The following is a 16,487-nucleotide window of genomic DNA, read 5'->3' as shown; positions in this document are numbered from 1 at the left end:
AGCTATCCTCATATATGTAAACACATACGTATATTCATATACTGTCAGTGGTGCCTGGCAGTTCTCTATATTTTATTAACGATACATATTCAGTTAAGTGCTGGTGGTCCATGCCTGTAATATTAGCAACCCGAGAGGCCAAGATCTAGATTGACATGAGGCAAGCCCTCTCAGAAAAGTCCTTAAGATTCCAGCTCTATAAAGTTACCTAGCCTCAGATATTTCATCTCAGTAAGATAAAGACTCAAAGTTATTCAGAGAAATATGGAAATGCTACTTACAAGTACTAGTGACATGAGATGGCTTAGAGCATTAATAACCTCTATTATCTCTATCTCTCAGCACCCTCAGATCACTACTAAATACACAGTCCAAATAAAACATGTAAACCAAGCTATTATAACTTCTAAAACGTTTTATGCTCAAAGCAGACTCCGGACAGACTCCTGTCATTAGACATCCTGGAGTCATCCCTGTTGTTCTTTGTGAAGTCAAAATGTCATCAAGCACAAAAAATGGTCAGAACTCCTCCAGTGGAAAAAAAATAAAACTAGCTTACATTTGAAAAAAAAATTCCTTCACTGGGCACTAATGGCTCAAGTCTGTCATCCTAGCTACTCAGGAGGCTGAGATCTAAGAATAGTGGTTCAAAGCCAGCCAGGGCAGGAGACTCTGTGAGACTCCTATCTCCAATAAACCACCAGAAAACTGGAAAAAGGTGCTGTGGCTCAAAGTGTGATAGTGCTAGCCTTGAACAAAAAAAGCTCAGGAACAGCACCCAGGCAATGAGTTCAAGCCCCACAATCAACAAAAAAGAAAAAAACCCAAACCTTTCCTTCAATCTGATGTCTATTAATACCCATAGAATTCATGTTGTATACACTGCCAAATCCAAGTGCCAGACCACGTGGAGGTTAGTATATGAATAGGAAAATGCTGTGTGAGAGGTGCCTCTGTGAAGGATGTACCATGCATTTATCCCTGCTTAACTTCTGAAGCATTCTCTGATGTGACTTATTGACACCTAGTGCTGATGGTGTAATTTAGTATACACACAGCTTCCCCCAATAAACAACTGCCCATCAAAATAAAAACTATTTGTGATGGCCTTGAATTCAGATTCTCACACATCATTACTACGATGCACTTATATCTTACAATAATACGAAAGGATTTATGAGGATGATCTGCAGGTAAAAAAGTGTATGAAGGGGCAGGCACTGGTGGCTCACACCTGTAATACTAGGATCTTGGTTCAAAGCCAACGGGGCAGGAAAGTGAGATTCTTATCTCCAATAAACCACCAGAAAACTGGAAGTGGTGCTGTGGCTCAAGTGGTAGAGCACTTGCCTTGAGCTGAAGAGCTCAGGGACAGTGCCCAGGCTCAGAGTTCAAGCCCCACAACTGACCAAAAAGAAAAAAGCATGAAGGCTTGTAGTTTTGCTCTTTTCTTATTAAAATATGACTCATGCAACTATAGATACAAAAAAGGGCTGGGATGTAGCTAAGTGGTGGAACATGTGCCTAGCATGTGTAAGGTCCTTGGTCTGACCCTCAACACCACAAAAGTTAAAAAAATAAAAGAGGAAATGGGTAGTTCAGAATAAGCCTCACACCTATGAAAAGAAACAAAAAGTGTGGTGGGAAGAAAAACAAAACAGGGTGTCAGGGTTTTTCTGATTTTTATGTTATACTAACAAAAAGAATTAGACTGCGTTTTAAGGAACAGAGCTAACTGGCTTAGAACGAGAGGGAAATCTTCCATATAAACACTCAGAACTGTTACTGGAAAAATACAGGTGCTTAAGTGCTTGACTAGACACTTAAATGTTACTTTTTCTCATTGTAAAAGTACCCTTTAGGTTCTAAGAAAAAAAGGAAGGAAGAGGCAATGGTAATATAATTATGATAAGCATTCTCCTACTCCATGACATTATTTGGACTTGCAATTTGAAATTAGTGTTAATTTAATTATAAGATTAGGTTTATTAGGATTCAACTTTGTTTCGGTTGTGGTGGCACACTTAGGAGGTGAAGGCAGGAGGATCAAATTAAGGATAACATGGCCTACACAGCAAGACCCTGTTTAAAAAATAAAATAAACCTCAACTTCCTATTTTATTATTAAATGTATGTTTTTGGTTTTATTTTGTGTGCTGGTCCTGGGGCTTGAACTCAGGGCCTGGGTGCTGTCCCTGAACTTTTTATCTCAAGGCTAGCACTCTACCACTTGAGCTACAGCTCCACTTCTGGCTTTTTGGTGGTTAATTGAAGGTAAGAGTCTCATGAACTTTCTTACCCTGCCTAGCTTTGAACTGTGAAGCTCAGATTTCAGCCTCCTGAGTAGCCAGGATTACAGGCATGAGCCTCTGGTGCCTGGCTATATGTCTGTATGCTTAAAAATACCAGTGTAAATAACACACATTTGTACAAATGTGTTGTATTAGTAACTTCTAGGTCTTTTATTGCTAGTTCAAAAGCATATCACTTATTATTTATTTATTTAGTGGTACCAAAATTTCAGCTACTTGCTTGAACCATGCTTCTAGCCTTTTTTTACATTGGTTGTTTTTGAGTTATGCCAGGACAGGACTGGGCTGCCATCCTCCAACGTGGGCATGCCCCTGTTACTGGGAATGATAGGCATGGCCAGCCACTGTGCTTCTACTGCAGCTGGGATGACAGGTGTGCACCACTGTACCCAGCCATTTCTTGAGATGGACTCTCATAAACTTTTGTGTCTGCCCGACCTCAAAAGGTATTCACCAATTTTTTGCCTTCCAAATAGCTAAGATTATAAAACTGAGGCACTATACTCAGTACATGTTGTATTCTACTAAGAATCCTGCCACTATAAAATCCTGGAATGTCAATTTTATTTAAATGTCACCTGATGATTCTGTAAAGCAGTCTTACTTTAAAATAAAGTATTTTTGTAGAGCACCGGTAGTTCACACTTGTAATCCTAGCTACTCAGGAGGCTGAGATCTAAAGATGATGGTTCAAAGCCAGAATGGGCTGGAGCATCTGTTAAAATCTGACTTCCAATTAACCATCAACTAGTAGAACACTAGCATTAAGCAAAAAAGCTCAGGACCAGGGCCCAAACCCTGAGTTCCAGTTCAAGGTCCAGGGCCAACACACACACACACACACACACACACACACACACACACACACACACACACACACACACACACACACACACACACACACACACACACACACACACACACACACACACACACACACACAAACACACCTATTCATGCTCACACACACACACACACACACACACATGTGCAAAGTATTTTGGGGTATTTGAAATCTGAATAAGGTAATTGTTGAGAATCAACAAATACTTTCTCTTTTATTACCTCTTCATTTGCAACAACAAGGTTGTTATGAATATAGGTATATGTATGAATGCATGCTCTGTGCAATTTCCTTTTTATTTATTTATTTTTTTGGGGGGGTCCAGTCGTGGGGCCTGAACTCTGGGCCTGGGCACTGTCCCTCAGCTCTTCAGCTCAAGGCTAGTGCTCTACCACTTGAGCCACAGTGCCACTTCCGGCTTTTTTCTTTTTGCTTATGTGGTGCTGAGGAATCGAACCCAGGGCCTCATGCATGCAAGGCAAGCGCTCTACCACTGATCCACCTTCCCAGCCCTGCAATTTCCTTTTTAATAAGGGAAAAAGGCACTGATAGTTACACTGCTGGCTGAATTTGCCACATCCAGCTATCAAACATGTAAGGCTTTTATTCTCCAAACGCCTTTATTACAATGACTATGAAACCTTTATGCAGTTTTCTACCAACTGATCCAAAATCCTAAGCGCAATGTGAACTCAAGCACTCAAAACTATATGCTTTAGAGTGCTCATCCAGACAATCATAAATGCTTTAGACTAGCATTAAATATAATACAAAAACTAAGTAATCAAGACAGAATATAAAGCCAGGTGCCAGTGGCTTATGCCTGTAATCCTAGCTACTCAGGAGGCTGAGATCTGAGGATCATGGTTCAAAGCCAGCCCGGGGAAGGAAAGTCTGTGAGCCTCCTATCTCCAATTAACCACCAGAAAACTGGAAGTGTTGCTGTGGCTCAAGTGGTAGAGTGCTCACCTTGAGCTGAAGAGCTCAGAGACAGCACCCAGGCCCAGAATTCAAGCCCCACAACTGATGAAAGAAAGAAAGAAAGAAAGAAACAAAGAAAGAAAGAAAGAAAGAAAGAAAGAAAGAAAGAAAGAAAGAAAGAAAGAAAGAAAGGAAGAAAGGAAGAAAGGAAGAGAGAGAAAGAAAGAAAGGAAGAGAGAGAGAGAAAGAAAGAAAGGAAGAGAGAGAGAAAGAATGAAAGAAAGAATGAAAGAATGAAAGAAAGAGAAAGAAAGAAAAAGAAAGAAAGAAAGGAAGAAAGAAAGAAGGAATATAACACAATATTAAAGAAGTTCTAGCAGAGAATTATGGCTTCTTGAAGGAACTTAACATTTGGATCTTGGATTGAGACACACCATAGATGCCATAGATGACAACCATTCATTCAACAATATTTATTGAGTGTATTATGTACCTGGCACAGGAATCCAACAATTAACTGTCTGCCCTTATGAACAGCTTTAGTTACAGTCTTAGTGGGGAAGGAGGACAACAGACAAGTAATTATATAACTTCAGATAATGATCACAGATGTTCAGAAAATGAGTGGGATGAGGGAGAAAAGGATAAAACTGCTGTTTTAGAAGCTGCTTAGACAAGACAGCTCCCTGGAACTCAGTCTGGAACAGATACATACATGAATTCTTCTGGGAAAAGTTTTCTAGGCAGAAGAGCAGTGCAAAGGCCCTGAGACAGAAATGCACTTGGATGTTATAGGGAAATACTAGCAGTGAGGAGCTGCTGGATCATATAGGTCATGCATGTTATAGTGATTACTATCTTAGAAAACAGCAGTGGGTATACTTTAAAGAGAGATAGGTGAAATTCCTAGTTCAGGAACTCAATGTATTTATCTAGTTATTTTTACTTAGTTCATTTTTGAGCCTGGGCACTGTCCCAGAACTTTTTTTTTCCCCCTCAAGGCTAGCACTCTACCACTTGAGCCACAACTCCACTTTTGGCTTTTATGAGTTTCATGGATTACTTTGCCTGGGCTGGCCTTGAGCCATGATTCATGATTCATGATCATGACCATAAGCCATGATCCTCAGATCTCAGCCGCCTGAGTACCTAGGATTACAGGGGTGAGCCACCTGCACCCGACTCTAGGATGTTTTTAATGTGACCTTTAAGGACCTGAATCTGTGCTAGTTATATATGGCTACATTTAATTAAAATTAGTTAAAATCAACAAACCCCAGTTGTACCAGCCACATGTGGCTACGGCCTCCATTTCGGACCATACAATCATGACATTTTCCTCATATCACTGAAGACAGTTCTTTTTCCTCCCCCTTTTTTTTTTCTTTTGGTCAGTCACGGGTCTTGACTCTGGGCCTGGGTGCTGTCCCTCTTCAGCTCAAGGCAAGTGCTCTACCACTTGAGCCACAGTGTCACTTCCAGTTTTCTGGTGGTTTAAAGGAGATTAGAGTCTCACAGACTTTCCTGTCTGGGCTGGCTTTTTTAAAAAAATTATTTTTTATTTTTTTAAAATACTTTTTTTATTGTAAAAATACTGTACAGAGGGGTTACAGCTACATGAGCAAAGTAATGAGTACATTTCCTATTAAGCATTGTTATCTCCTCCTTTGTTTCTCCCCTACTCTCTCTTCCCTCCTACCTCCACAACTACAACTACATAGCATCTTGTACATCTCACTGTTACAATGGGTCAACCTGTATCCCTATTTAAGCAGGCTCTCTACTTCTTCAGCTATGCTCACAGCCAGTCCTATTGTTGTTTTGTTTTCTTTATTGGGGCAAAGTGACATGGGATTTTGAACTCAGAGACTCAGGCTTGTTAAACATGTGTTGTACCACTTACGCTATGCCTCCAGCCTAAATGTTTGAACTATTTGAAAAGAAGATAGGCTTTAATTTACAGTTGAACAAGACAATAATAGCAATTCTGTTCATGATGTGATGAAGCAATACAGATTAAAAACATTATGTACAGTCAAAGAGCCAGTACAGTACCATGGTTAGGTGCACAGGCTCCAAAGAGATTGCCTTGTAGATCCTATTGATGGTACTTATGAGCAGTGAGACCCCAAACAGGTTACTAGGCTCTATGTCCCTCAGCTTCTTCACCTTCCAAACAGGAATGATATTACCAGCAGCTCACTCATAAGGGTATTATATTAGATTAAGAAAATACATAAAAAGACCTTGGGGGGGGGGTCCAGTTGTGGGGCCTGAACTCTGGGCCTGGGCGCTGTCCCTCAGCTCTTCAGCTCAAGGCTAGCGCTCTACCACTTGAGCCACAGCGCCACTTCCGGCTTTTTTTTTCTTTTTGCTTATGTGGTGCTGAGGAATCAAACCCAGGGCCTCAGGCATGCAAGGCAAGCGCTCTACCACTGAGCCACCTTCCCAGCCCCTTCTTTTTTTTTTTTTTAGTTTAGAAAACACTGATTTTTTTGTAGCTTAGGAAATGCTTAATATTAAAAATGCAAAACAAAACAAAAAAGTGTCATTAAATGGTTGGACATTAACATTTCTCTGGGCCTTAAATTTTCTTACAATTTTTTTCCCCTTTCTTTTTCTGTTTCTTTCTTTCTTTCTTTCTTTCTTTCTTTCTTTCTTTCTTTCTTTCTTTCTTTCTTTCTTTCTTTCTTTTTCTCTTTTTTTTTGGGGGGGTGTCAGTGTTGGGGCTTGAATCAGGGCCTGGGTGCTGTCCCTGAGCTTGCTTTCTTTACCTTCCTTCCTTCCTTCCTTTCTTTTTTTTTGGGGGGGGGAGGGGGGTCCGGTCATGGGGCCTGAACTCTGGGCCTGGGCGCTGTCCCTCAGCTCTTCAGCTCAAGGCTAGCGCTCTACCACTCAATTGAGCCACAGCGCCACTTCTGGCTTTTTGCTTATGTGGTGCTGAGGAATCGAACTCAGGGCCTCATGCATGCAAGGCAAGCGCTCTATCGCTGAGCTACCTTCCCAGCCCCTCCTTCCTTTCTTTTTCTTTTTTCTTCCTTCCTTTCTCTTTCTTTTCTTTTTCCCTCCCTCCCCCTTCCTTTCCCTTCCCTTTCCTTCCTTTCTCCTTTCTTTTTCCTTCCTTCCTTCTTTTTTGTGTTGGTCCTGCAGCTTGAACGCAGGGCTTGTACACTTTGTGCTTTGTGCTCAAGGCTAGAGTTCTACCACATGAACCATAGTTCCACTTTCAGCATTTTTGATGGCTAATTAGATATAAAAGTCTCACTGCCTTGGCAAGCTTTGCATTGCAATCCTCAGATCTCAGACTCCTGAGTAGCTAGGATTATAGGCATGAGCCACCAGTTTTCAGCTGCAATTCTGATCGTACTATGTATTCATTTACTTAAAGAGCCTGAGTGTATTAGCAAAAACATTAGTAATTGTAACCTTAATTGATAACAGGTATTTTAGGTTTTTTTTAAAACTTGTTTTCTAAACAGTCTAAGACAATCAATTCTTTCTGTGTTTAAAACAAGAGAAACACATTAACAAGATCTTTCCTTGAAGTGCTGACAATTTGTTAAGCAAGTCTCAAAGTGTGATCTTTGGACTAGTAGCAGCAACCAGGAACCTGATAGAAATGTAAATTGTAATGAGACATACTCATCTGGGTGTGCCATACAGCAATCTATGATTTTGCATGCCTTTCATGTGATTCTCATGCTTGCTAAAGTTTTAGAACTTCTATGTGAAGGAATAATCTGCATCAGCTCTGTATATACACCTCTCATCTTTATACAAAGATAAATACTACCAGTATTTCTCCCTAAATACAATTCTTGTTCATTAAAGTCCTTCTTCCACACTTGGGTATTTTTTCCTTCCCTCCCTCCCTCCCTTCCTTTTCTTCTCCTTTTGAGATAGTCTTGCACTGTAGGCAAGGTTGGCCTCCAACTTACACTGTAGCTTAGATTTGTCTCAAACTTGAAATACTCCTACATCAACCTTCTGCGTAATCCATGAGCCTTTTTTTCTCCTTGCCAGTACTGGGGTTAAACTCAGGGCCTTGGTGTCTTGGTTGGTTTTCTTTGCAGAGGTTGGCTACCACTTTAGCTACACTTCCCATGAGCCTTTTAAGAGGATGGTGCTCTAGGGGCAGAAAAAGCCTCTTAGTAAATGTGAGACTGTGAGTACCATCAAAAAGGAAAAAAAAAATCGGACTGGGAAGGTGGCTCAGTGGTAGAGTGCTTGCCTTGCATGCATGAGGCCCTGGGTTCAATTCCTCAGCACCACAGAAGCAGAAAAAGCCGAAAGTGACGCTGTGGCTCAAGTGGTAGAGCACTAGCCTTGAGCTGAAATGCTGAGGGATAGTGCCCAGGCCCAGAGTTCAGGCCCCACAACCGACCAAAGAAAAAAAACAAAAAAAAGAAAAATAATAGAAAAAACCAGTTATTGCCTGGTATGGAAATGAGTTTCTGGGGCCAGGCAGTTAACCTATCTCAAAATGGACTAATCTAACACCTTCAAGTGTGAAGTGCTGGCTACTGACCAAAACATCTACATTAAAATAAAAACAAAGTAAAATTGCTGGTGGCCTAACAAAAACACATCAAAGCCATGGTTAGCCATTAGCTACCAATTTATACTCACTTCTTGGCTGGAGTTACTAAGCTGCTGTGATACAGTGGCAAGAGTGAGTGCCAAACAAAGAAAACCTTGCTTTGAAGCCCAGTGCTGCTACTTACTTGCTGGGTGGTAATGAAAAGGACATTAATGTTAACCATTTGGAGGTAAATGTAATTTGTAAAATAAAGACTGTCTACCTATCTTACAGGAAAGCTTGAAATATTAATATACCAAAGCCCACCTGCCCTATAGAGTAAGCCCTCAATAAATTTCCATAGTATTTGTAATTTCTTTTTTTCTATCTGGAGACATGGCTCAAGCTATAGAGTGCCAGCTTTGATTGAAAAAGCCAAGTGAGAGTTCAAAGACCTGAATTCAATGCCAGTACTGGTACAGGGGGGGAAAAAGGTTAATTATGTATAATTAATTTTAAGCAAGCATAAAATTTGGAAGAGGAAGTATGGGGATTTTAGGAAAGAATAACTTCCAACAAATCAAGGTTCCACATGAAGAATTGAAAAGTGAGTCAGTCAAGTATATTTAATGTTTCAAACGAGAGAAAGGCTTCTCTTTTCTTCAGTGGGGTGGAAAGTGGCCATTTTTGAAGGCACATTTTGGAATGAGGCATACAGGTACAATTTTTAAAAACCTACTTCACTCTTAATATGTACCATCAGGAAGTAGCGCTGTGGCTCAGTGGTAGAGCACTACCCTTGAGCTGAAGAGCAAAGGGACAGTGCCGAGGTCCAGAGTTCAAGCCCATGCCCAAAAACAACAAAAAAAAGTATATCTTAATATGTACCATCAATAAGGAGAATATAGATTTGTATAACATAAAAGTGCATAACAATTTTAGAACTTCAACTGCTGTCGTTTCATTTGTTCCAATGCTTTAAAAAGTCAATTCTTACAGTCTGTTGACAAAAATAAGAGTTTCATTATAGGTATATCTTTTCATCCTTGGGTTGGGGGAGAGACCATGTTCAATTTCTTGAAAGTTTCATTACAAGTTAGGCCTTCTCAACCACAGGTGTCAGAAAGATTATGTTCAATTTCTTAACTTGCAATCCAATTAAAAATCAGTTCTAAGACCAATCTATGTAGTTACAAACGTCTGTCAGAGGTCATTGTAAAAATAAACAAGTTTTCCTGCCTGAATTATTTGAAGAAAACTTTACTTAAAAAAAAACCTTCAAAGTAGTAATATTACCTATCCTATAATTAAGATATATTAGCATTACTTTTGCATAGGTGAGGGAAAACTGGCGAGAAAATAACACTTGAAGGATTACTCTTTCAAACACATTTTTGGAGACCATTGTATACAATTATTAGGTACAAATTGGCAGTGATAACGCTTTATTAGAGTCTAGCTTACAGACTGTAGGAAGGTTGTAAGAAATTTACAGTTTAAAAAATCTGTCTGTGTATTAAATTCTATGGACATACAAGATATTCTTTGTACTGTAAACTGTAAAAACATGGAACTAGAAACCAAAAGGCGCTTCGACGATTACCATTAAGGCAGGAGAAAAAGGCAGAAAAGGTGGCCCAAGAACCTTGACCGGAAGGAGAATAAGGAAGTGAAGAAAAGCAAAAAACAAAACAAAAACCCTTAAGAGATAGCCCAAGAACCAACCGACTATCCCCTCTCCCCCTACATTATGACCTATATTATGGCCTGGAGTAGACCATTCCATCCATTTTCCCGGCCCGCCATATCCCTGGACGTTTATTTACGGTACCTCCTTCATTGAGAGCCTTTCCACTCCCCTCCCCTTCTAGTAGTCGTGAACTTCAGACCCTCAACACCTACGGCCTTTAATTCTGTTTTCACCAAGCGTCCCCTCATCCTCCCCTTAGCCCAGGGGGGGAAGGGGAGGGAGAGCACTCCTGGACGGGACGCGTGGCATTCTGGGAAATGTGGTCTCTTGGGCTCTTCCGCGTGAGCCATAGAGTGTGGCTAAGACGACAAAGGAAGGCTAATTAAAACTACAATTCCCAGCAGGCCACACGAATCACCATCTTCCTTTCGTCCTCCCAGCCGATCGCCTTCCTCTTCCTCCTTTCCACGGGCGCCGAACCGCTTGGCATTATGGTATTTGTAGTTCTTTTCGGCAGAAAACTTCACTATACCTAATGGGCAATAGGGAGACCGGAAGACTCTAATTCCCAGAGGGTAAAGCGGAAGCTGCGCCTGCGCGGTCTCGGTGAGGGCGTGTATATCAGTGTAGCTGAGGGAGAGAGCGAGAGTGAGTGAGTGTGAGTGCGGCTGGGGTGGTGGCCGTTACGTTCGGGGCAACGGCTACGGCAGTGGAGAAGTAAGAAGAGAAACAACGTCCGGCGCTTCCGCTTTTGCTTAGGAAGAGGAGGAGGAGCTGGTAGGGAAAGGAAAGTAGTTCGCGCTGGGCCTGGACCGGATCGAGTCGGGCCGGTTGGGGTCTGGGTTATGAGCCTTTGAGGGACGCTTGGGACGCGGGAGCGAGACTCAAGAGCCAAGAGCTATGTCTCAGCCACCGCCGCCGCCTCCGCTGCCGCCGCCGCCGCCTCCCCCCGAGGCTCCGCACAGTCCGTCGTCCGTGGCGGCGGCGGCAGCCGCTCCAGGGGGGCTCTCCAAGAGGAGAGACCGGAGAATCCTTTCCGGGAGCTGCCCGGATCCCAAGTGTCAGGCGCGCCTGTTCTTCCCGGCCTCCGGTTCTGTCAGCATCGAGTGTACCGAGTGCGGACAGCGGCACGAGCAGCACCAGCTGCAGGGGGTGGAGGAGGTGACCGACCCGGACGTAGTACTGCACAACCTGCTGCGGAACGCGCTGCTCGGGGTGACGGGGGCGCCCAAGAAGAACACGGAACTGGTAAAGGTGATGGGCCTCTCTAACTACCACTGTAAATTGTTGTCGCCCATATTGGCTCGCTATGGAATGGACAAACAGACAGGTCGGGCTAAGCTGCTCCGGGACATGAACCAGGGCGAACTGTTCGATTGCGCTTTACTGGGCGACCGTGCCTTCCTCATAGAGCCAGAGCATGTGAACACGGTGGGCTACGGCAAGGACCGTTCCGGGAGCCTCCTCTATTTGCATGACACTCTTGAGGATATCAAGCGGGCCAATAAAAGTCAGGAATGCCTCATTCCAGTGCATGTGGATGGGGATGGACACTGCCTAGTGCATGCTGTGTCTCGGGCCCTAGTAGGCCGGGAACTCTTCTGGCATGCCCTGAGAGAGAATCTCAAACAGCACTTTCAGCAGCACCTGGCCCAATATCAAGCTCTGTTCCATGACTTTATTGATGCCGCCGAGTGGGAGGACATTATTAATGAATGTGATCCCCTGTTTGTGCCACCTGAGGGTGTGCCCTTAGGCCTGAGGAACATCCACATATTTGGCCTTGCTAATGTGTTACATCGACCTATAATCCTGTTAGATTCCCTCAGCGGTATGAGAAGCTCTGGTGATTATTCAGCCACCTTTCTGCCTGGGCTCATACCCGCAGAGAAGTGTACTGGAAGGGATGGTCATTTGAACAAACCAATCTGTATTGCGTGGAGTAGCTCTGGTAGAAACCATTATATTCCCCTAGTAGGCATAAAAGGGGCTGCTTTGCCCAAATTGCCTATGAATTTGCTTCCGAAAGCATGGGGTGTGCCTCAAGATCTTATTAAGAAGTATATCAAACTTGAGGAGGATGGTGGTTGTGTTATTGGAGGAGACAGAAGTTTGCAAGATAAATACTTACTTAGACTTGTTGCTGCTATGGAAGAAGTCTTTATGGACAAACACGGTATCCATCCTAGTCTGGTAGCTGATGTCCATCAGTATTTCTACAGAAGGACTGGTGTGATAGGAGTTCAGCCTGAAGAAGTAACGGCAGCTGCTAAAAAAGCAGTAATGGATAATCGCCTTCACAAATGCTTGCTTTGTGGTGCCCTTTCTGAACTTCATGTTCCTCCAGAGTGGTTGGCTCCAGGAGGGAAACTGTATAACCTGGCAAAAAGTACTCATGGACAACTGAGACCTGACAAAAATTACAGCTTTCCTTTGAACAATTTGGTTTGCTCATATGACCAATTGAAAGATATTCTGGTACCAGACTATGGATTGAGCAATTTAACAGCTTGTAATTGGTGCCATGGCTCATCTGTGCGAAGGGTCAGAGGAGATGGATCTATTGTGTATTTGGATGGAGACAGAACTAATTCTAGATCCACTGGTGGCAAATGTGGTTGTGGATTCAAACACTTTTGGGATGGTAAAGAGTATGACAATCTACCAGAGGCTTTCCCTATTACTTTGGAATGGGGAGGAAGAGTGGTCAGAGAAACAGTATATTGGTTCCAATATGAAAGTGATCAATCTTTGAATAGTAATGTTTATGATGTTGCAATGAAACTTGTTACCAAGCACTTTCCAGGTGAATTTGGGAGTGAAATCCTAGTTCAGAAAGTTGTCCACACTATATTGCATCAAACTGCCAAAAAGAATCCTGATGATTATACGCCTGTAAACATAGATGGTGCTCATGCCCAAAGAGTTGGAGATGTGCAACCACAAGAAGAGTCTCAGCTCCCTACTAAAATTATTCTTACTGGACAGAAAACAAAAACTTTGCACAAGGAAGAGTTAAACATGAGTAAAACTGAAAGAACTATTCAACATAATATTACAGAGCAAGCTTCTGCAATGCAGAAACGGAAAACAGAAAAGTTAAAACAAGAACAAAAAGGGCAACCTAGGACTGTTTCTCCCAGTGCCATTCGTGACGGTCCATCCTCTGCACCGGCTACCCCTACCAAGGCTCCCTATTCACCTACAACTTCCAAGGAGAAGAAGATCCGGATAACAACTAATGATGGACGACAGTCCATGGTCACACTTAAGTCTTCAACAACCTTTTTTGAACTTCAGGAAAGTATAGCCAGAGAATTCAACATTCCTCCATATTTGCAGTGCATTCGATATGGCTTTCCTCCTAAAGAGTTAATGCCACCACAGGCAGGCAAGGAAAAGGAGCCTGTTCCTTTACAGCATGGTGACAGAATTACAATAGATATTCTAAAAAGCAAAGCAGAAGGTGGTCAGTCTGCTGCAGCACACTCAGCCCACACTGTGAACCAAGAGGAGATTGCTGTTACTGGTAAACTGTCATCTAAAGAACTTCTAGAGCAAACTGACAAAGAGATGTACTCCTTGTGTCTTTTGGCAACGTTAATGGGTAAGATCAATTTACTTCAGATGGTATATATTAATTGTGAATAGAAAGCACTGTTTTCTTGTTAAGAAATAAACATCTGTGATCATTGTAAATACTTGATTATGTATTTTAGGAGAAAATTATGTTTTGGCAGTAGAAGTTCATGTGATTATTGAGGAAATGTTAAGGAAAACATAACTACAAAGTGAAAGTACTCAGCTGACACGGAATTATTTTATTGTGTCTTATTTAATTTATTAAACAGACGTATCTAAAGGCTTTTTCATTGACCTTTCCCTCTCCAAGCTTTGTTGGGCGTTTCCATTTTACTCCTTTTTCATTTATTTTTAAATTTCATTTTCCTGCTTCTCATGTGATTTCAGGATTTCCTGCTCAATGATTTTCAGTTTCTGGTGTTTATATTCTTGATACATTCCTGCTTAATAATAGTCTCTCTTCTCCATTTCCTGTTCCCTTTCCTAATTCGTCACATTTTTCTTACTTGAACCCTAGGATTTGTGTTTAAGAATTTCATTGTTCAGTGATCTGTCATTGATTGTAATGAGAAAAATAAGAAACAGAACAATAGGCTAAGAAGTACTTCTTTTCAATAGTTCAGGATAAATGAAAATATTATCAACTAAATATGTAAACCTTTAGATGATCTGGGGTGGTCCAGTAGTACACCTTTTACATTTTTACATTACATTTACATTCTACATTTTACTTTGTTTACTCTTCGTTTACTCTTATTTTTTCAGTATGCTTTACTAAATCTAACGGTATAAGGTAAAATTTAAATGTATTAGATAAGTATATTAAGTATAAATAAATACATTTAATATATAAAAAATATTTTTTTGTTGAGATTGCAGCTTTTAACTAGATAGGTGGTCTGGGTTGATTCTGTTTTCAAAGAGTACTAAATAGCAAAGAGTTGAAGATTACTCACTTCTGGCTTACTAAATTTGGGGGCCTAGTAGTTAATAAGAGATTTTAAAACTAAACTAATTTGTAACTTGATATTTTTGTATTTTAGTTTGCTGGACATGGTCATTGAATTAGAGGAACTGTCTTTAGCACTACACATTTTCCTCTATCTCAGAGTTTTTTGCTTTGTAGAGACTGAATAGAGATAAAATTGTGTGATCTGTGGAGTCAGAAAGATCTAGAATTTGAATGTTGTCTCTACTATTTATTAACTTGTGATTTCAGGCAAGCTCCTCAGCTCTCCAGAACTTGAGTTACTTCTATACAAGCACTCCTTGTAATTGGTATGTAAAGGCCATTAATGGTAAAGTATTTCTAGAGCTCGAACAATTAATGCCCTTGCAGAAAGGATAAAATTAGATAAATAAAGAAGATATTTTTAAAAGATAGGCACTCTCCCAGGTAAAACCCAAGAAAGGGTAGGTCTTCTTCAGTAGGAGATGAAATCTTGGAGATGTGGCTTGTATCTGCTCTAACTTTGTATATTTGGTACCTAATATAGTGCTCAAGCACATTGTAAGGTACTTTGAAATTTTTTTAATTGAATTCAATAGGTGACATTAACATATCTAAAGAAAGGCTGTAGCTGCAGAAATGGAATGGATGGTCAGCACTGAACATTGAAAAAGAGGTTGAAAAGGAGAATTTGGCAATGTTTACACACTGCTGTACAAAGTAGAAAGACACATTATCTGTACTTCTTGATAATTCTGGTAATTAGAAAGGTAATCTTTGCTGATGGATCAGAAATATATAATCAGTCCTGGCTAAGGCCACTCTGAAAGATCTCAGTACCTTTATCCAATTCTATATTCATCAGACATTTATTCTTTTGCATATTTACCTTTCTAATAATAAATTTTTATGTACAGATGCAAATAAGGATTATGTTCACTTGAAAGGCTGTGTATCCTTGGCATGCTGGGATCTGTGTACTTAGAAATATGATTAGTATGATAATATATTTCACAATGAAAATTAGTAAAACATAATTCTGGTTTATAATTCCTTTTCTGAATTTGATTTGAGCTTCTTGGATCTGTTTGAGAGAGACTACAGACTGAAATGAGTTAGCCAGAATAATGTCTTTCTATTCTTATCTTTCCCTCTAATATTTAATGTTGCTGTTCACAAATGCACAATTGAAAAAATACCTTCTACTTCCACAGAATTTGAGTTAAATGTGATAATTTTATAGTATAGCTCTTGAAAAACTTTCTGTTTAATACAGTAAGTGCTGGCCCTCTATAAATATTAATTTTCTTCAATTCTAATTTTGAATTATGTAGAAGATATTCTTTTTTTTCTTTTTCTTTTTTTTTTTTTAATTGGTCGTGGGGCTTGAACTCTGGGCCTGGGCTCTGTCCCTGTGCTCTTCAGCTCAAGGTGAGTGCTCTACTGCTTGATCCACAGCGCCATTTCCCGTTTTCTAGTGGTTTATTGGAGATAAGAGTCTCATGGATGTTCCTGCCCGGGCTGGCTTTGAACTGCAATCCTCAGATCTCAGTCTTCTGGGTAGCTAGGATCACAGGCGTGAGCTACCAGTGCCTGGCTTAGAAGATATTATTAATAAATGTGTGTTTATAAAAGTGTCAGTTTGAGGGTAGGTATATACACCCAAGCAT

General features: G+C 40.9%; 1 protein-coding gene and 1 long non-coding RNA gene across 3 annotated transcripts in view; one reads left to right on the top strand and one right to left on the bottom strand.

Annotated features, from left to right (window-relative positions):
- LOC138805770 (uncharacterized) overlaps positions 1-10,554 on the bottom strand; it is a 32,623-nt gene extending 22,069 nt beyond the window's left edge. Inside the window, exon 1 of the long non-coding RNA XR_011365640.1 lies at positions 10,428-10,554. This is a non-coding gene — a long non-coding RNA (uncharacterized lncRNA). The remainder of the gene's footprint in view (positions 1-10,427) is intronic.
- A 360-nt stretch (positions 10,555-10,914) lies between these two features.
- Vcpip1 (valosin containing protein interacting protein 1) overlaps positions 10,915-16,487 on the top strand; it is a 37,174-nt gene continuing 31,601 nt past the window's right edge. For both annotated transcript variants that reach the window (XM_069990838.1, XM_069990837.1), the window contains exon 1: positions 10,915-13,893. In XM_069990838.1, coding sequence (XP_069846939.1) covers positions 11,187-13,893 — 2,707 coding nt within the window. In that variant the 5' untranslated portion in view covers positions 10,915-11,186. The remainder of the gene's footprint in view (positions 13,894-16,487) is intronic.

This window comes from Dipodomys merriami, unplaced genomic scaffold (genome assembly GCF_024711535.1).
Source record: "Dipodomys merriami isolate MVZ:Mamm:240054 unplaced genomic scaffold, mDipMer1.0.p SCAF_4, whole genome shotgun sequence".
NCBI lineage: Eukaryota > Metazoa > Chordata > Mammalia > Rodentia > Heteromyidae > Dipodomys > Dipodomys merriami.
The sequence above is the reverse complement of the archived record's forward strand: the minus strand, read 5'-3'. Positions and strand labels throughout refer to the sequence as shown.